Raw genomic sequence first — 18771 nt, 5'->3', positions numbered from 1 at the left:
AAACGAGGAATGCGTTAGTCATGAATCGCGCTAAGCCCGATGCGCACTCGGATAATATTTAATGCGTCGTTCGCAGGAACTAACCCCATCGGGTAAAGCATCATCATGGGACTTGGGCCTCTTCCATTCGCATTCGACCCTGTCGTGATAATCTCATGTCAATTCGTTGCCCTTGTGCTGCTTGAGTGACAGTCATCTGTTTCGATTTGTTGTTTCATTCCGTTGGCGGCCTTCATTCGTCGATCCTCCCCGGTTCCCACTCGGTTCTATCCGCCAGGCTAGCCCCCCGTTTTGAAGCTGCTGCCAGATCGCATCTTAAAAAAACATCCCTCCACAACCCCCTCAATTCTGATCCGGGCGGGATGCAAAGTGCTCTACGCTAGTCTCGACGCGTCTTTTTCCCTCTCTCTATTTCTTTCCTTTTCCATCAAAGCATGAGAGATGTCAAGGTCGATGACACCTGCGCTACCTCTGCATAATGTGCACACAGAGTCTCCGCGTCCCCCAGTCACCAACCCTCTAGGTGCGCGACAAGATGCACCTTCTTCGGTAAGTGTGGTCATCGAGGAAACTCAGGCTAGACCAATGCTCGGATTTCTTCTCACTTGGGCTCTCGATTGGAGACACGCCGCTAACACAACGGATCCGTTTGCTCCAGACATCAACCGCTACATACTCATGGCTCGAGCCTCATGAAACCGCCGAGCGCCTACAAACCTCCTTGCACGATGGACTAACCCCTGCCGAAGCCGAACTTCGCCTGGCACGCGATGGACCCAACGAACTTCCCCACGAGGAGCCGGAACCCCTATGGCTTCGGTTCCTCAAGCAGTTTAAGGAAAGCCTCATTCTTCTCCTGCTCGCATCGGCCGGAATCTCTTTCATCATGGGCAACCTCGATGATGCCCTCAGCATTACACTCGCAGTCACAATCGTGGTGTCGGTCGGCTTCGTTCAGGAATACCGGTCCGAGAAGTCGCTCGAGGCGCTGGGCCGTCTTGTTCCGCACTACGCCCACCTCATTCGTCACCACCCGGGGACACATGTACATGTTGGGATGGAGGGTGTCTCTCCGGCAGGGCCTGGGGAGGAGTTGGTGGAACTCCGGAGCAAGAGCCCAGCCACGGCATCCTCTGCGATGAAAGCGTCTACACTTGTCCCTGCAGTTCACCTTGTCCCTGGTGATATGGTTCTCTTCGCTACAGGTGACCGCATCCCTGCCGATATTCGAATCACCTCCGCAACCGACCTTTCGATCGATGAATCAAACTTGACCGGCGAGAACGAACCGGTGGTGAAGTTTGCCGCAGCCCTTCGCAGTACACATAGCGGAAAGCTCCAGGCCCTCAATGTTACCAGCCCTCCTCGATCCCCGTTCTATGACGCCCCGGCTACTGGCGCCGTCGGTGCCGATATTCGTCTGAATGAACAACACAACATCGCTTTCATGGGGACCCTGGTCCGTTCGGGCTATGGTCAGGGTATTGTCATCTCAACCGGTGCCAAGACAGAGTTCGGAGCTATTTCAGCTTCTTTGCAGGAGATTGAGAGTCCCCGGACTCCGTTGCAGTTGACCATGGACCGGCTTGGTCAAGAACTGAGTTGGGTCTCGTTCGGTGTCATTGGTTTGATCATGTTCATTGGTCTCTTGCAAGGTCGTAAGCTCCTGGAAATGTTTACTATTAGTGTTTCCCTAGCCGTTGCAGCCATTCCAGAAGGCTTGCCTATCATCGTGACTGTCACTCTCGCTCTTGGAGTTCTGAGGATGGCCAAGAGGGGAGCGATCATGCGAAGACTTCCCAGCGTCGAGACGCTCGGCTCTGTCAACGTTGTCTGCAGTGACAAGACTGGAACACTTACGCTCAACCATATGACGATCACCAAGATGTGGCATTTTGATAGTACCGAGCCTTTTGAGGTTCAGCGGGATATGGCCTCTGTGCTCTCGCCCGGGCCAGCTGCTCGCACGATTCTTCGAGTCGGAAATATTGCAAACAATTCTCGACTCTCCCGCATGCATGCTAACTCGCCGGCCACTGCATCCTCCGCTGCGGTACTCTCCTCAACCGTTGATAGAAACTCGAACGCTGTGAAGAGCCGTTGGGTCGGCCAGCCTACCGATGTTGCCATCTTGGATCTTCTTGATACTTTGGGTGAGGACGATGTCCGTGATCGAATCAGAGCTCGTGTTTCTGAGACTCCGTTCAGCTCTGAGCGGAAATGGATGGGCGTGATCATTGGTAGCGGCAGCCCTAGTGAGTCAGAAGTTGCCTATATCAAGGGCGCTCTTGAACAGGTTCTCGCTCGTTCTGATACTTATCTGACCAAGGATGGTCGGGAGGTCATCTTGGACGAGCCCCGGCGCCAGATCATCCGGAATGCTGCTGAGCAAATGGCAAGCGAAGGCTTGCGAGTCCTCGCCTTTGCGAGCGGTGCAGTCCGAGACTCATCGAGAGGTATGCGGAGATTCGGCAGTCGCTCTGGAACCCCCACGTCCAGTTCCAGCAGCCCTTCCAATGATGATGATCGTTATAATGGACTGGTCTTCGCCGGACTAGTGGGCATGAACGACCCGCCACGTAGGGATGTGCACAAATCTATTCGTCGTCTGATGTCTGGCGGAGTTCGGGTCATCATGATCACTGGTGATGCTGAGACAACCGCCGTGGCTATTGCGAAGAAGTTGGGAATGCCAGTCATCGAGGCGCCGGGTTCGCGATCGGTCATCCGCGGCGATGAACTTGACCACATGAGCACTGCTGAGCTATCCCAAGCAATTGCAACTACCTCGATTTTCGCTCGCACGAGTCCGGACCACAAGCTGAAGATTGTTCGGGCCCTTCAGTCCCGCGGAGATGTCGTGGCTATGACCGGTGATGGTGTCAATGATGCACCGGCTTTGAAAAAGGCCGACATTGGTATTTCGATGGGCAAGTTGGGCACCGATGTTGCCAAGGAGGCAGCGGATATGATTCTGACAGACGACGACTTCTCGACTATCCTGCGGGCAATCGAGCAAGGCAAGGGAATCTTCTACAATATCCAAAACTTCGTTACGTTCCAGCTTAGTACCAGTGTGGCCGCGCTCAGTCTTGTGCTAGTCAGCACCACGCTCGGCTTCGAGAATCCGCTGAATGCCATGCAGATTCTGTGGATCAGTGAGTTCTCTCTTTCTGTCTAATTTTCACTATTCTAACTTCAGTCCAGACATTCTCATGGACGGCCCGCCCGCCCAATCTCTCGGCGTCGAGCCCGTCGACCCCTCCATCATGAACCGACCCCCGCGTCCCAGGGCAGCACGAGTCCTAACAAAAGCCCTCATCCAACGAGTCCTCATCTCCGCATTGGTCATCATGCTCGGCACGCTAGCAGTCTACATCCACGAGATGGGCGACGTCGACGACGGCACCACCCTAGGCAAACGAACCCGCGTCGTCACCGCCCACGACACAACCATGACATTCACCTGTTTCGTCCTCTTTGACATGTTCAACGCCCTGACCTGCCGCAGCGAGGGCAAATCTGTCCTGCGCGGCGAGATCTCCTTGTTCGGTAACAAAATGTTCAACTACTGTGTCCTTGGCTCCTTGGCTGGCCAGGCCTGTGTCATCTACCTGCCTTTCCTGCAGCGTGTCTTCCAGACCGAGTCTCTGAGCTTCGGCTCGCTGTTCAGGCTCTTCTTACTTGCCAGCTCTGTGTTCTGGGTTGACGAGGGCCGCAAGTACCTCAATGCTCTTCAACGTCGGCGCGGTCTGGGTCCTGGGTATAGTGCTAACGTCTGATGTATCCCTCGAGCCTGTTTGGATGGATCTCAGTGAATGTGTGTAACCTATGTGATTGGATTGATATCCCCTATATATAATAGATGTTTTACGCCGATGCAAAAGTATTCGCATTTCCTGTCACTGGTGGATAATCTTAGATAGAATCTGGAATTTCGACGCACATGTTGTCTGTATGACCTGTACCAATATCTTTTTTTCAACTAAGCCTTCAAGCTCACCTGGGCAAACTCTATTTCTTTGTTTTATTCTTTTCGCTTGCAGCAGTAGCTATCTTTGCTCCATTGCCCACACCATACATAACACATGCCCAGTGGTCGGAAATGACTTTTTCTTATTCCTTATTTCCTAAATGCAAAAATAAAGCCACATACAGCCAAAATAGTAACCCAAAAACACCAAAAAATTGACCGACGCAGGGGTCGAACCTGCAATCTCTTGATTCGTAGTCAAGCGCCTTGCCATTGGGCCAGCCGGCCTACTTGTTGAAGAACTGGGTGAAAATTTGCGCTATGTGGGGCTGTCAGGTGGGCTTGGCCGTGATGTGGAATGCAGCCAAGACGGATGGACGGGCTTGGCTGGCTTCTGGAAGCTATAGAACGTGAATAATTTCCAAGGTTACGGTTTTACTGAATGATCTAATTGGCCCTCTTTGTTTACTTCGTAGCATCAATATTGGATAGGGGCGAATGTTAAGAGGCGTCATTTTGAAGTATGACATTCGAAATATATTTTGGAAGGTCAAGGCAGATCGAGTATGTTCAAAGTTATTCAAGGCTCCCATTCGTGAATTGAACAAAAAGAAATTGAAATCTAACTGGCCACCGTCAAACTGAAGGAGGATCCATAGGCAGCATAGTGTAATCAGATACCGGCGAACTGTGTATGGGTGCATGGGTCGATACATTACTCGAGTCCAAGCATCCAGTGTCCAGTGTTCCCCTCCTGGACTCTGCCTCAATTGACAAAATTTGATCGTAGACAAAGCAGATCAGATCTAATATACCCATACAGCAACGCCTCTGGGGAAACTGAAGTGGCTAACCTGAAGGATACTGGAGTCCCTATCCGTACATATTAGCTTGATGTAACCCCCCACCCCCGGCCCGCCGAGGCACTTCGTCGATGGCTGAATAATCCCCACTTGGTTGACTAGACCGGCATTTCAATTATTATTTCTAGTTCGATCGGAGCGTGGGGTCTAGCTAATAGGGGCTTCTCTAGTGCCTTGCAATCATTCTTCTAGAAGAAGCATGTTTTACAGAAGAACAAATGTATCCACTCCAGGAGAATTCGTTGGCCCGTAAGTAAGCCGTTATCGGTATACTCAAATCTGGATTCGTACTAGTTTAGTGCGCAATCGCTACACAGGCGGAGGTTTTATCCAGGATATGGCATCGGTGATATCTTCCGACCGGCAGAAAGAGCCTCCCCGTGGCACCGTATGAAACGATGAGCAAGTGCCGCCGGGGAGATTTTCCATCTCCGAACTGCTCAGCCATCCTGATCGTGTTAAGCATGAGGCTACGATAAGGTCCACAGGACCCATCCACGGCTGAGAGAGTCCCGGCCCCACGGGAGCGGATCGATGACTATTCCTCTGCTCCGAGTGGTCGTGTGCATGTAGAAGCGATGATTCGCCCGATGTAAACGTAGAGATCAGTTCTACCGACTTCGAATTGACTCCATAGTCAATTTCAAGAGAATTGACACAAATATGCTCGGACTCACCGAGGCCCAACCCGACCCTGGCCCCGAGTTCGGCAGGCAAGAGGGGAACCCTGAACATCCCGAGCCGGGAGAATCCGGTAGAGGCGAAGGCGGCTTATCTGCCGCCAATGACAGACTGATTGAGTATGATGCGGTTAAACCTGATGCGGCGGAAGCCTGGTACCCACCCGGGAACTTTCTGAGCTTAGTTTGTGCTAATCCACTTAAGTAACTGAAAGTCACTGAGGCCGGTGGCAATCTTTATCTGCGGCCAATTAGAGGCCCGATAAGAGCTCGTCACTTGTCCAATTGCCTGCCTCGGATAGCGCAGCGCAGGCTTGCTGTTATCTGTCGAGTGTTCCTTGCATTCCGGCGAAGCGCGAGGATTGTACCTAGGGACAGGAACGCCGTCGGCATGGAATGATAAGATAGTAAACTCGAAGGGAGACGTGGAAGACGTATATATAGAGCCGGTGCGTCTGCAGAGAAATGGGGTCTCCATGGCTCCATGTCCGTGAGTTCCCCGGAGTATAGGGTCACCGGGAAATCCTGGGTAAAAGCCCGGAGTTGCTTAGGCGTTTGCAGCCCAGACACGTCCGGGCTGAGACCCATGGAAGTCAAAAACATCGCGTCGCCACCTGGTGCGGCCGTCGGAGTTGGGATCATAGAGACGCATTGATGATGCAGGAGAGAGCTGATTATATCTCTAGAGAATGCAATTGAATATCCTTTGACTATTTATTCGTGACTAGACGGAAGACCGTGAAGTATACTTAGGGTTTTAGCCAAGCGATCTCACGTTTATCGGGCGGAGCCCCGATTATGCCATTGCTGTTGTCATAATCATTTCTCCCAGCAATCCACCACAATCCTCACGGCTTTCGACTTTATGACTTAACCGCGCCTCCCCCGGTTTTTATTCTCCTTCTCGAAATCGTCTAGCCTTCAAATCCCCTTGGTCCGTTCGCCTTTATCGCCCCGACCTTGCTTTTTTCCACGCGGTCCGATTCAGGCCTCCAAAGTGGAGACCGTCGATCCGAGTTATCTCTGGATTCCAGGACTACGCAACGCGTTCCATTCTTTTTTATAGTCTCATTCCCCCCGTGGCGACTTTTCCAATCCTTCACACGGTGCTCAGCTCTCCCGCTCTTCCCCCTGCGACCATTGCAGCTTCTTTTCGCCCTTGACGATTAGTTCGACTCGATACTTCCACTCTCCCGCACACCAATCAATCAATCCCTCTCAACACACGCGAGCTCTCACGAGCTCAGATCTTTCATCATGTCGGCGTTCAACGGGAAAGCCCCGTACGCCCCGGATTATGCGTCCTACAACTGGATCGGTGCTCCGTCCGACTACTCTCTCTCGACCAACCCGGCTCTGGGCGGTAACTCCCGTACGTGCCCTTCGCCCTTGACTGACTGACTGTTGTGCTCATGGATTTCTCGGACAGGCACCGAAAACTTGAACAAATGGTTCCAATCCGGTGACCAGGCCTATATTATCGTGGCCTCCGCGATGGTCATGGTGATGATCCCCGGTCTCGGTTTCCTTTACTCCGGTCTTGCTCGTCGAAAGTCCGCTCTGAGTATGATCTGGGCCTGTATGGCTTCTTTCTCGGTTATTACCTTCCAGTGGTACTTCTGGGGTTATTCTTTGGCTTTCTCCCCGACAGCCACCAATGGATATATAGGAAATCTGCGCTACTTTGGCTTGATGAAGACTTTGGCTGATCCGAGCCCTGGTTCGCCCTTGATTCCTAATATTCTTTATGCGTTCTATCAGGTACTTTCGAGCTCCATGTGATGCAAACGTGGAGTGTTTTATCTGACTCGGTCTAGATGCAATTCTGCGGTGTAACTGCGGCTATCGTCATGGGAGCTGTCGCTGAGCGCGGTCGGCTTCTTCCCGCTATGGTCTTTACTTTCATTTGGGCTACTATCGTCTACTGCCCGCTGGCCTGCTGGGCCTGGAACGTCAACGGCTGGGCTTACAAGTACGGTGTCCTGGATTACGCCGGTGGTGGCCCCGTCGAGATTGGCTCCGGTTTCACTGCTCTCGCCTATTCCATGGTCCTCGGTCGCCGACAGGAACGCATGATGCTCAACTTCCGCCCTCACAACGTCTCCCTCATCCTTCTCGGTACCGTCTTCCTCTGGTTCGGTTGGCTCGGCTTCAACGGCGGTTCTTCCTTCGGTGCCAACATCCGCGCTACCATGGCTTCCTGGAACACCAACCTGACTGCCGCTTTTGCCGCCATCACTTGGGTTCTGCTCGATTGGCGCCTGGCTCGTAAGTGGTCCATGGTCGGCTGGTGTTCCGGTACCATCTCGGGCCTCGTGGCTGCTACCCCTGCATCTGGTTTCATCACTCCCTGGGCTAGTGTGATCCTGGGTGTTGTCACCGGCATCGTGTGCAACTACTCTACCAAGATCAAGTACTGGATCCGCATCGACGACTCCATGGATGTGTTAGCCGAGCACGGCATTGCTGGAATCGTCGGCCTCATCTTCAACGCCCTTTTCGGCGACGACGCCATCGTCGGCCTCGACGGCGTGAACACCGGCTCCGGCGTCGGCGGATGGGTTATCCACAACTACAAACAACTATACATCCAAATCGCCTATATCGTCGCAACTGCTACCTACGCTTTCGTCATGTCCGCCATCATCGCCTACGGTATCAACGCCATCCCGGGCCTTAACCTGCGCGCCTCCGAAGAAGCTGAGCTCCTCGGTATGGACGACGACCAGCTCGGCGAGTTCGCCTACGACTACGTCGAGGTCCGCCGTGACTACCTCGCCTGGACCCCCCAGAAACACGACCAGCTTGCAGACGGCCACCACATCCCTGACGAGCAGCGCTACGGTGTCGGCGCGCACTCTGAGATGATGTGCGGCGGCAACCCGCCCACTGGCATCATGCTCGAAGGCCGCCCTCCGAACGGGGAGAGCTCCCGCGGAGACAGTGAGGGTGACGTGGCCATGCACGAGCTCAAGATTACTCCTGCGCCTCGCCAGGTTGCTGAGCACCAACCTCCCCACACTCAACCCGAGCCCGTCGTGTACGAGAAGACAGAGAACTAAAAAGTGTTTTCTTCTCATAGCCTCAGCATCTCTTCAGCCTTATTTTTCGATTCGCATTGTTCGATATCCCTTGAGCGTGTTTTCTTTTTTTTTTTTCTTTTTTTCTCTGGAAGCCTGGGGCTTCCTTGCACTTTTATACCTATCCATCAACCATCCATCCACCAATCTACAAGACCAACCCGACACGTCTTTCAAAAGAACTACACTCTCACGCTTCCCCAAACCTCCTTCGTGCATACCACGGGAAATGCAATTGTCTATGGACTGGCCTGGCGTTTTCAACATGGGATCGGGATCGTGTAACATAATGTTTGCTCCTACTGTAATGGAGCTTCGGCTGTGCGGTTTCGCATACCTGTTTTGCAGTATAGACAAATTCTGATTAGAATTTTTTCAAAAAGCTCTCTTGTAGATTTGACATAGTTCCTCTTCTTTTCTTCTATGCTCCATCACCTGCTTGTTTTGTCTGTCTTTCAGTTTGACCTGAGACGGAAAGGCTTCCTATCCATGATATTCAATTCCATGTATGCAATGCAGAACAAAAACAAGTAGTCACTCAATATACAATCCACAATCCACAGTACTATATCCGACATTCCTACTCCCTCAAACTTGGAGAGATATCCATTTCACCCCCGTCGAACCATAGCCCGAACACGAACCCTCTCCTCTCGACTCAACTTATCCACAACCTCAGCCGCCTCCCCACCACGCAGCACCTCGTCCCACTCATCCTCATCCATGCTCATAACTAACGTCATCTGCACGCACCGCGCAAACGTGTCCCGGTGTCTATACCTCCCGGGAGCTCCAGATCCCTGCCCAACATCAACAGCAGTACTAACAATACCCGAAATATCTCTTTCAAGACGCGCCGCACCGAGGGGATTGATCCGGCCCTGGTACGACCATAGCCTCTTCTCGAGCAGACGCACAAAGTACGCGACTGTCACCGTGAGAAGACGGTCAAACGCTTGGGCGGTTAGGATCCGCGCTAGTGGAACGAGGAGCTCGGTCCAGCCGGATGCGAAGCGGGGCCGGACGAGTTCTTTGCTACCTCTTTCGTCTTGGTATTCGTCCGGTACGTCCGAGTCGGCGTCGTGGGGCTGGTATTCGATGTCGCGGAAGGCGTCTGCTAGGATTGGGCGCAGGCGGTGCTTGATCACGTTGTTGAAGACGACTTGGATCCCGTCAGATAGAAGGTCGTTGACTTTGGATTCGAAGGAGCTGCCTAGTGAGTGCAGGGTTTGTGCGACGCGGAGTGCGGATGCTGGTGCTGGGAAGAGAGAGCGGAGGTGGTCTGTCACTTGTGCGTCGGCGGTGTCGCTGGCCGGCAGAGGTTGTTTCGAGCCGCTGTTGTTTTGCACGATTCGTCGGATGTAATCGACCCCGATGTCGAGGTTGTTGATTTGGACTAGGAATGAGATGATTGTTTGTTCGGGGGGTTGGCCGCCTTGCACGGCTGCGCGTGGATAGCATTCGTCGCGCATCTTGCGCTGGGTCATGCCAATGAAGTCGGAGCCGAGGACACGGGACAGTGTTGGGACGACGTTGGTTACCACCGCTTCTTGGGAGGTGGCGAGAGATTGCTGGATCACCTTGTTCACGATGTACATGATATCGTCCACGGCGGAGGTAATGTGGGGAGGATCTGCCCTGAGTGGTTTTTGGAGGCTGAGGTTCAAGCCTGAGGGCGACTCGTCCAGTTGGAAGGCCTTCTCTACAGATCGGCGGAAGAAGAATGTTGTCATTGTGTTGAATGGAGACACCAGGCGGTCGTTGATCTTACGAGCCAGAGGTGCCTCTTGCAAGAAGCTGGGCAGTGTGTATCTGCTGTCATCATTTTCCTTCTCTTCGTTCTCTTCATTTGAAGGTGCCTGTCCTCGTCAGTAAAGACCATTCAAAGTGGGCAGTGCACTTACATTGCATGTATCTGCCAGGAACCGGCAGTAAAGTGACCACCGACCAAGCATAATAGCCATCTCATTCAGGATACCGTCAATTTCCTTCATGTCCACCCCTTCATCCTCAGTGGCTGCATTTGCACCAGGGGCTGGCGACTGCGTGAGAGCTGGGCCAGTACGCTGTGCCGGGAGGAAGCTCTGCACCAAGAAAGTAAAGGCATATGACTTGATGTCCATCAGTTTGCGATCGACATGCCTCTCATCACTCCAGGTGTCTAGAATGATGCCACCCTGCACGTCGGCCTCGACCTGCAGTCGTTCAATGACCCGCCCCATTTTCCGCGGGCCGTAGTGCCGTTCAACCAGCCCACCATGGCCATCAATGATCTGTGCGATATGTTCAAAAAGCTTGGTCAACGCATTGGCGTAGAAGAACCCGTCCTTATGCGCCCCAGTACTGGCATTCAGGTTTCCACGGGCCCGGGCTGCTACGCCCTGGCAGACGTAGCGACCATAGACATCCAGTCCAACCTCAGACCGACCGATCAGGGGGAACAACTTGAAAAAGCGAGTAATCTTAGCTCCGTCGCTCTCCTTCACGGCTTTGTCAAACTCGCGCAGGAACAGCCCGCAAAGCGACTCGGCCGCGTTATCCAGCGTCACACTCGGCGGATCAGGGACCTCGGCCGTCGGCACCATCTCAGCTGCGAATGCTCCATTGACCACAGTCGGTGGAACCTGGGCAGCGCGGTGCAGGTAGCTGGCCGCGGTCTCCCAGTCCTGGGAGGCACCCATCGACCCCGCAACACCCAATGCGCACGCCTTGAGCTCTGCAACCTGCTCCACAACGTCCAGTGTAGCCTTTACCCGAGCCTGTTCGAGGTCGAGTCGGCGCACGGCGCTTGAGATTCGTTCGGCGGTGCCCGCGGCCTCGGAGAGCATGCCATGGCTTATCGATCGCGTAGTGCAGGTCAGAGTACCGATATTCGCGCGCATGAGATCTAATCTGCCCATTTCTCGGGACAAATCCTTCTGCGAGGTCACCAGGGCATCGAGGCGGGCTGTTACCGACGCTTCTTGATTGTGGAGGCGGGACAACGCGGCCTTGATCTCGGCCACCGAGCTGGCGTTGAAGATGTCGGTTCGCGGAGAAGCTTCGACGGGACTCGATTGCTCCGGGAACGGAGAGGATACATTGGCCGTGGCCACCTCGGACAGTGCCATGCTGATGTACACGGAGAGCAAGTTGTTGATGCCAAATACGCCAGTTGTAGGCTCCGCGGGCGGTGAAGGACCGGGGCTTTTTTTACTCGATGGGAGCTGAGCGTTTGATATCAGACAAAGAATGCTATTTTGATCAGCAAGAAACGAGCTTGCATGAATGTCCTTTCGAGTGAATCATATCTATAGAGTCTTCGTTTGTTAAACGATAAAAAAGACCGGTGCGGCTCTTGAGTTGGAGTCACGTCATTCTTCCCCACGTTCACTTTAATTCTCACTCTATTTCTTCAACTCCAACCACTTTGAACGTCTACATTCTTCAAACCTGAGCAAGTCTCGGTACCGAGTCGTCACAGTGGGACGTCGTCACAGACCGCGGCATCAGAAACCTCGGCGTCCCGGGCGCCATCACATCATGGGCAATGAAGAGTCGTCCATGGTGAGGGATTCCACTCACCCTTCGGTGTTGGAAGCTCGCAACATCGAAGCAGTGGCCAAATATATCAAGAAGCACAATGTCAAGAAAGTGGTGGTCATGGTTCGTTAACTTTTTCCTTCCCGCATGTACAGAAAGCTAACTTGACGCAGGTAGGAGCGGGCATCAGCACTTCAGCAGGCATCCCGGATTTCCGGTCACCGGAGACGGGACTCTATGCCAATCTGGCCATGCTGGACTTGGAAGAACCTGAAGATGTATTCGACATTGGCTTCTTCAGGCAGAACCCGAAGCCGTTCTATGCCCTGGCGCATGAACTTTACCCTGGTCGCTATCGGCCAACCATTGCCCACACATTCATTAAACTACTGCACGACAAGGGACTCCTGTTGAAGCATTTTACGCAGAATATCGATTGTCTTGAGCGCCAGGCTGGTGTTCCCGGTGATAAGATCATTGAAGCCCATGGCAGCTTCGCGACACAGCACTGTATTGACTGCAAGGTGCCTTATCCAGATGATGAGATGTATGAAATCGTTAAGAGCGGTAAGGTACCGCACTGCAAGGAGTGCGGCGGACTGGTCAAGCCCGACATTGTTTTCTTCGGTGAAGCTCTTCCGGAGAGTTTCTTTTTGAATCGCTCGCTGCCGGAAGAAGCGGATTTATGTATTGTGATGGGAACCAGCCTGTCTGTCCAGCCATTTGCCAGTCTCCCATCAATGTGCAGTGATGGTGTGCCCCGCGTGCTTATCAACATGGATCGCGTTGGGAGCCTGGGATCACGCCCGGACGATGTCCTTCTACTGGGTGATATTGATGTAGGTGTGAGGAAGTTTGCTACAGCTATGGGCTGGGATGAAGAACTGGAGGCTCTCTGGGAGGAGACCAATCCGGATCCCAAGTCGCGTGAGGCCGAGGATGCCCCTCCACTGACTCGAGATGAGCGGCTCCAGGATGAGGTGGATCGTCTCACCGAAGAAGTTGAGCGGTCGCTAGGGATAACGAGTGCATACGAGAAGCGTGTGCGAGAACGGCTAGGAGAAGCGAGTTCAAATGATGGGCTGGCGCATGTGTTTCCGCACTTGGCGCGCCAATCCCGGTAAACCGTTATGGGGAGCTTACACCGCCCCCGCCCTCTACGGTTCTAGGATAGGTTTTTAGGGACGAAGTGACAATGAAATGCGTTAATGACAGCCGTGACAGATGGGGTAAGCTGTAGCAAAGCAAGTAGATAGTGAAACCTGATTTGTCGGAAGCCGAGAGACCAACGAAAAGCCAGGATTGACTTCGGTGTATTCTCAAGGTTGCCCACCGCATCCGAATCAATCAAGGCGATCGCCGGCCCCACGTCTCCCTTCATATCGTCATTCCCCTCCCCTCCTGCTCTTTACACTCTTACACTCTCTTGTCCTTCCTCCTTCATCTACATACTTTCATCATGGTCGGAATTGGTCCTAAGCAGCCGCCATCCCGCAAGGGTGAGCCTGATTTGTTCCTACAAGCTGTCCCTCATTAATTGCTTCCCAGGATCGATGCACGAGCTGCCGCAAGACCTTCTACAGCACATCAAGAGATTCGAGGAGACCTTCACTGTTGACACCGCGAAACTCAAGGAGATCGTGAAACACTTCGTCAAGGAGCTTGAGAAGGGTACGTGCCAGTCCTGCGCCCGTCGATTCCGCTTCAAGGCACTAACAACAACAACACAGGCCTCACCGTCGAGGGTGGCAACATTGTGAGATCCGCGCATCCCGATACATTATGCCACACATAGACTGACCGAAAGCCTTTAGCCCATGAATGTCACCTGGGTTTTGGGCTTCCCCGATGGCGAAGAACAGGGTACCTTCCTGGCTCTCGACATGGGCGGCACCAACCTCCGTGTTTGCGAGATCACCCTGACCGAGAAGAAGGGCGCCTTTGATATCACCCAATCCAAATATAAGATGCCCGAGGAGCTCCGCACCGGTACCGCCGAGGAGCTGTGGGAATACATCGCCGACTGCCTGCAGCAATTCATCGAGTTCCACCACGAGAACGAGGACCTGGCCAAGCTGCCTCTCGGTTTCACCTTCTCTTACCCAGCTACCCAGGATTACATCGATCACGGTGTCCTGCAGCGCTGGACCAAGGGCTTCGACATTGACGGTGTCGAGGGCCAGGATGTTGTTCCTCCTCTGGAGGCCATTCTGAAGAAGCGGGTACGTTACACCGGTGCTCTACTTGATTACTGACATCAAACTAACTCAAATCTAATAGGGCCTGCCCATTAAAATCGCTGCCCTCATCAATGATACCACCGGTACCCTTATCGCCTCCTCTTACACCGACCCCGAGATGAAGATCGGCTGCATTTTCGGCACCGGAGTCAACGCGGCGTACATGGAAAATGTTGGCTCTGTGCCTAAGATCGCTCACATGAATCTCCCTCCCGACATGCCCGTGGCAATCAACTGTGAATATGGCGCTTTTGACAACGAGCGCGTGGTTCTCCCCCTGTCCAAGTTCGACGAGATCATTGACCGTGACTCGCCCCGCCCCGGCCAGCAGGCCTTCGAGAAGATGACCGCCGGCCTGTACCTGGGTGAGATCTTCCGTCTGGCTCTCAAGGATCTGCTCGAGAGCCACCCCGGTACCATCTTCAACGGCCAGAACACCGAGAAGCTGAACAAGCCTTACTTGCTTGACGCCTCCTTCCTCGCCGCCATCGAGGAGGACCCCTACGAAAACTTGTCCGAGACCGCGGACACCTTCCACAGCCAGCTCGGCATCCGCCCCACGCAGCCCGAGCTGGAGATGATCCGCCGTCTGGCCGAGCTGATCGGTACCCGCGCTGCTCGTCTTTCATCTTGCGGTGTCGCTGCTATCTGCACCAAGAAGAACATCGAGTCCTGCCACGTCGGTGCTGACGGCTCTGTCTTCACCAAGTACCCCCACTTCAAGGCCCGTGGTGCTCAGGCTCTGCGCGAGATCCTTGACTGGGCTCCTAACGAGAAGGACAAGGTTTCCATCATGGCTGCCGAGGACGGTTCCGGTGTCGGTGCTGCCTTGATTGCTGCTTTGACTCTGAAGCGTGTCAAGGCTGGTAACCTGGCTGGCATCCGTAACATGGATGACATGAAGACCCTTCTGTAGAATTTCCGGGTCGATAGTTAACGAATTTAAAAAGAATCTACAAGTTACATGAATGAACAGGCGCGCATTGATCTTCGTTTTTGAAGCTATGAGACTTGGAGTAAGGTCAATTACCAATTCTAGAAAGTGGGAGATATCCTGTTGATGTCAGAGATGCCGATCTACGAGGATGGAGAAATGACGTAACCGTTTCGAGACACCGAGCAGATTAAGGGACCTTTAAACTACGAGCCTTTTCCACCTTGACATGATATTTCATAATTGAAGTGACCTGAGGCACTTTTCTTCAGTCAAGCTCTAGCCGTAAGTCTGCAAATAGCCAAGGAAAAAGAAACCATAGCCCAGACCCAAGTCCACTACAGCTCCAAAGCGTTTCCTCTACAACTACCTCAACGAGACTTAAGGTTGTGCTATTTTCCGGTCTGGGCTTCAGGATGAGTTTGACTATGGTTAGCTCTAACGTTGCGGGATATACTAAGAAACGGGTTACGAGTGCCTTGTTGTTCACTGGGTACTGTATTGGGAATATTATTGGGCCGCAGACTCTCAAGGATAGTGAGGCGCCGGGCTACCACAGTGCTTATATTGCGTATGTTGAGTTCCATTTGGGGTATGGTCTTTTAGTGATGTGTGCTCTAGGATGCCTGGGAGTCATGACGATGAGGATAGCATTGAAAATGGCATGTTGGATCAAAAGGAGATCGACAACATAGGGTTCCGATACGTGTTGTGATCATCCTGGAAGGGATAGCTCTTGTTTCGACTTGGCTAATAAATGTGCAAACCAATCGAAGCCTGCAAATGAATAAAATGATTCGCCAATTCGACGGCTGAGCCCTAGGAATTTTGAATAATGGCAGTCGATATCTTCTCCGCAAGCATATCTGTTCAATGAATTAGACCCAAGTTCCGTAGCAAGTATCAGAAAACGAAGCACTTACAAACTGTCGACTGAGGATGACCCGGAGGCAGGAACGGGAACGCACTGGCATCAACCACACGCAGACCATGAACGCCATAGACTCGAGCCTGCGAGTCAACAACCGCCATCTCATCATCGGAGCTCCCCATCTGGCAAGTACAAGAGGCGTGCCATATGGGCATGACATTGTTCTTGATGAACTCCAGGATATCGGCGTTGCTCTGGACCCCGTCACCGGGGTAATATTCCTTGCCAATTACCACTGGCGCCATGGCCTCGCTTTGGAAAGCTTGACGCATTCGCTTGAACATGGCGATGGCGACTTCCTTGTCTGCCGTGTTGTCGAGCCAGTTGGGGTTGATAATTGGCAGATCTGAAGTATCGGCGGATTTTATTGTGACGTTGCCGCGAGATTGGGGTGCAACTAGAACGCCCAGGATTGAGGCGTATTGATAGCCGTCATTAGGCTGGTCGTCTAGGAGATTGGAGACATTGCCGATGTATCCCGCGCCGGAGATGTACTATCAAGTTGTTAATTAGTGAAAGCTTTTGGATGGGGTCTTCTTACCTCAGCTTCAGGCCAGTCACTTGGAAATCGCTTTAGAGAATCCTGTGTGCTCTGCGAAAACTGCGAGCGGAGAGACTGTGGGATCTTCTCCCAAGCTAGATAATCCGCGACTGGGTTGGTGATAGGACCGGTCTTGTCCAGAAATCCCTCAAGAATGCTGCCGGCAGCGTAGAGAGGGTTGTCGGCAAACTTAGTGAGTGTGTCAACCCGCACGCGATATGTGGGAGCGAAAAATGGATGATCCCACATGTTCTGACCCACGCCAGGTCGGTCGGCGACAATATCGATTCCATGCTCTTTCAGCTCATCAGAAGGACCGACACCGGAGACCATCAGAAGCTGGGGTGACTGGAATGCACCAGCAGAGATAATAACCTCTTTGGACGCGTGAAGAGTGACTGTGTTACCAAGAAATCCGTTCACCTGCACACCCGTCGCTTCCTTTTGCTTATTGAACACGACCTTCTTCGCCAGTGTATTGCTATAAGTTGTCAAAGTAGAAGGCATAATATAGGTCAAGAAGGAAGACTGAGAGCTGCTGCGAAGCTCGCTCGAAGGGTCAATGGTTGACGAGCAGTATTGCGCTCCCATCAAAGACCCCGAATTGAAACCATCCTTTTCCTTGATACCAATTGCCTCCATGCCGAGCTGCATCCAGGAGGAGAAGGGCATGGCATAGTTGGCGTAAGAAACCTGTAATGGACCGCCACCTTCCTCGAACGCATTCTGGCTATAGGTGGCAGTGGCGTTTGGTGCGCGGATGTTAGTGTTGGGTGCTGTGAACTGAACACTCCGTTTGTAATACGGAAGGACTTCATCAAAAGTATAGCTACTGTCATTGACTGCATCGGCCCACTGTTGCATCGAGCCAACTGTTGGTCTGGAATTGAAATTGAAATTAGCTCGTGTCAATTGTCAACCATTGAGAGATCCCACCGTTGATAGGCCATAAAGTTCAATGCAGATCTACGGAATGCGTCAGTCTCGAGTACATACGTAGTCCTTAGGACAAAGTACTCACGATCCACCCAGACATTTTCCACGAGCATAATGAATAGATCGACCATTTGCTCCTGGCTGACCATGCGTCACAAATCCCCAATCCACGGCAGACTGTGTGTCCGGATCCGAGCCACAGGGAAGCACGTCGGCCGCGGGTACTGCAGCCAGAGACTCAAGTTCATAGAGTCCTCCCGCTTCGACTAGAGCAACTCTAAACCCGTTCTGCGCGAGTCGAGTCGCCACGACATTTCCGCCCGTGCCACCACCCACGACTACGTAGTCGAATGTCGCGTCACAAAGGGGACTGCCTCGAGCCGACAGGTCGGTGTGGACGATGCTGGCCTGCAGCACTAGGGATACGAGAGCAGCTTGAAGCAGCATCTCCGTATATCTCAGATCCAAAGAGATGAGCGCGCGTATTAGGAACGTGAAAATGATAAAAGGTCCCGGGAATGAGTGGTTGGAATGTTGGATCCGACGATCTTCACATACAGAACGTCGCCCTGTATCAAGCAAACCTAGATTTAGCCTTGTTTCAACGCCCTCTAGTGTTCCACTGTCGAACCAAACTACTAACTGTTTAAACCGAGGCAGTTTCAAGAACGGTCATCTGGATGCTCCAATTCTGCGAACGAGAGCTCAAAAATAAGCCGCCGACGGTCCTTTTTAGACCTACGGTCGGACCGCACCTAATCGAATATGCTCCGAAACAACCGACCTCGGGAGGAGAATTTGGACAAATCTCACTTGTTCCTTGAGTCTCGAGAAGCACCTGCGAAAACCTTGATCCGATTCTTATTTTGTTCCTAGAGCTGAGACAATCATCAGAACCTGGCTCAGGTCTGGTTCCTGGCTCGGCCCGGATATAGGGTGGCACATCCTTGTTTCAGTGTTCCTGGAGCCGATCAGTTCCTGTTCTAGTACATGCTCGTTCTAAAGTGCCGAGCGTTCCATCTAGTTGCCGTAAGCACGATTGACAATTCCAGGGAAGAAATTGATACCGAC

General features: G+C 52.8%; 7 protein-coding genes across 7 annotated transcripts; 5 read left to right on the top strand and 2 right to left on the bottom strand.

Annotated features, from left to right (window-relative positions):
- Positions 1-441: 441 nt before the first annotated feature.
- On the top strand, positions 442-3782 carry pmr1 (Ca(2+)/Mn(2+)-transporting P-type ATPase PMR1; the record flags this gene model as incomplete). The annotated part of the gene is made up of 3 exons (XM_058455712.1): positions 442-549; positions 659-3158; positions 3208-3782. 3 exons carry the CDS (start codon positions 442-444, stop codon positions 3780-3782), a joined length of 3183 nt encoding a protein of 1060 aa, XP_058305700.1.
- A 2941-nt stretch (positions 3783-6723) lies between these two features.
- Positions 6724-8578, top strand: N7498_008649 (ammonium transporter; the record flags this gene model as incomplete). The annotated part of the gene is made up of 3 exons (XM_058455711.1): positions 6724-6888; positions 6946-7277; positions 7334-8578. Exons 1-3 carry the CDS (start codon positions 6774-6776, stop codon positions 8576-8578), a joined length of 1692 nt encoding a protein of 563 aa, XP_058305699.1. The 5' UTR covers positions 6724-6773.
- Positions 8579-9207: 629 nt separating this feature from the next.
- N7498_008648 (Golgi transport complex subunit COG4) lies at positions 9208-11706 on the bottom strand (the record flags this gene model as incomplete). The annotated part of the gene is made up of 2 exons (XM_058455710.1): positions 9208-10455; positions 10501-11706. The coding sequence occupies 2 exons, from the start codon at positions 11704-11706 to the stop codon at positions 9208-9210; spliced, it is 2454 nt and encodes an 817-aa protein (XP_058305698.1).
- A 412-nt stretch (positions 11707-12118) lies between these two features.
- N7498_008647 (SIR2 family NAD-dependent protein deacylase) lies at positions 12119-13242 on the top strand (the record flags this gene model as incomplete). The annotated part of the gene is made up of 2 exons (XM_058455709.1): positions 12119-12241; positions 12292-13242. The coding sequence occupies 2 exons, from the start codon at positions 12119-12121 to the stop codon at positions 13240-13242; spliced, it is 1074 nt and encodes a 357-aa protein (XP_058305697.1).
- Positions 13243-13577: 335 nt separating this feature from the next.
- N7498_008646 (putative hexokinase Kxk) lies at positions 13578-15274 on the top strand (the record flags this gene model as incomplete). The annotated part of the gene is made up of 5 exons (XM_058455708.1): positions 13578-13617; positions 13667-13789; positions 13849-13874; positions 13933-14340; positions 14399-15274. The coding sequence occupies 5 exons, from the start codon at positions 13578-13580 to the stop codon at positions 15272-15274; spliced, it is 1473 nt and encodes a 490-aa protein (XP_058305696.1).
- Positions 15275-15720: 446 nt separating this feature from the next.
- Positions 15721-16007, top strand: N7498_008645 (MFS general substrate transporter; the record flags this gene model as incomplete). The annotated part of the gene is made up of 2 exons (XM_058455707.1): positions 15721-15863; positions 15914-16007. The coding sequence occupies 2 exons, from the start codon at positions 15721-15723 to the stop codon at positions 16005-16007; spliced, it is 237 nt and encodes a 78-aa protein (XP_058305695.1).
- A 104-nt stretch (positions 16008-16111) lies between these two features.
- N7498_008644 (GMC family oxidoreductase) lies at positions 16112-18147 on the bottom strand (the record flags this gene model as incomplete). Its single annotated transcript, XM_058455706.1, has 4 exons — positions 16112-16158; positions 16216-16717; positions 16765-17644; positions 17786-18147. The coding sequence occupies 4 exons, from the start codon at positions 18145-18147 to the stop codon at positions 16112-16114; spliced, it is 1791 nt and encodes a 596-aa protein (XP_058305694.1).
- Positions 18148-18771: the final 624 nt, after the last annotated feature.

Source organism: Penicillium cinerascens (genome assembly GCF_028974065.1).
Source record: "Penicillium cinerascens strain IBT 15544 chromosome Unknown scaffold_4_segment0_segment0, whole genome shotgun sequence".
Taxonomy (NCBI): Eukaryota; Fungi; Ascomycota; class Eurotiomycetes; order Eurotiales; family Aspergillaceae; genus Penicillium; species Penicillium cinerascens.
This window is presented reverse-complemented; position numbering and strand designations above follow the sequence as displayed.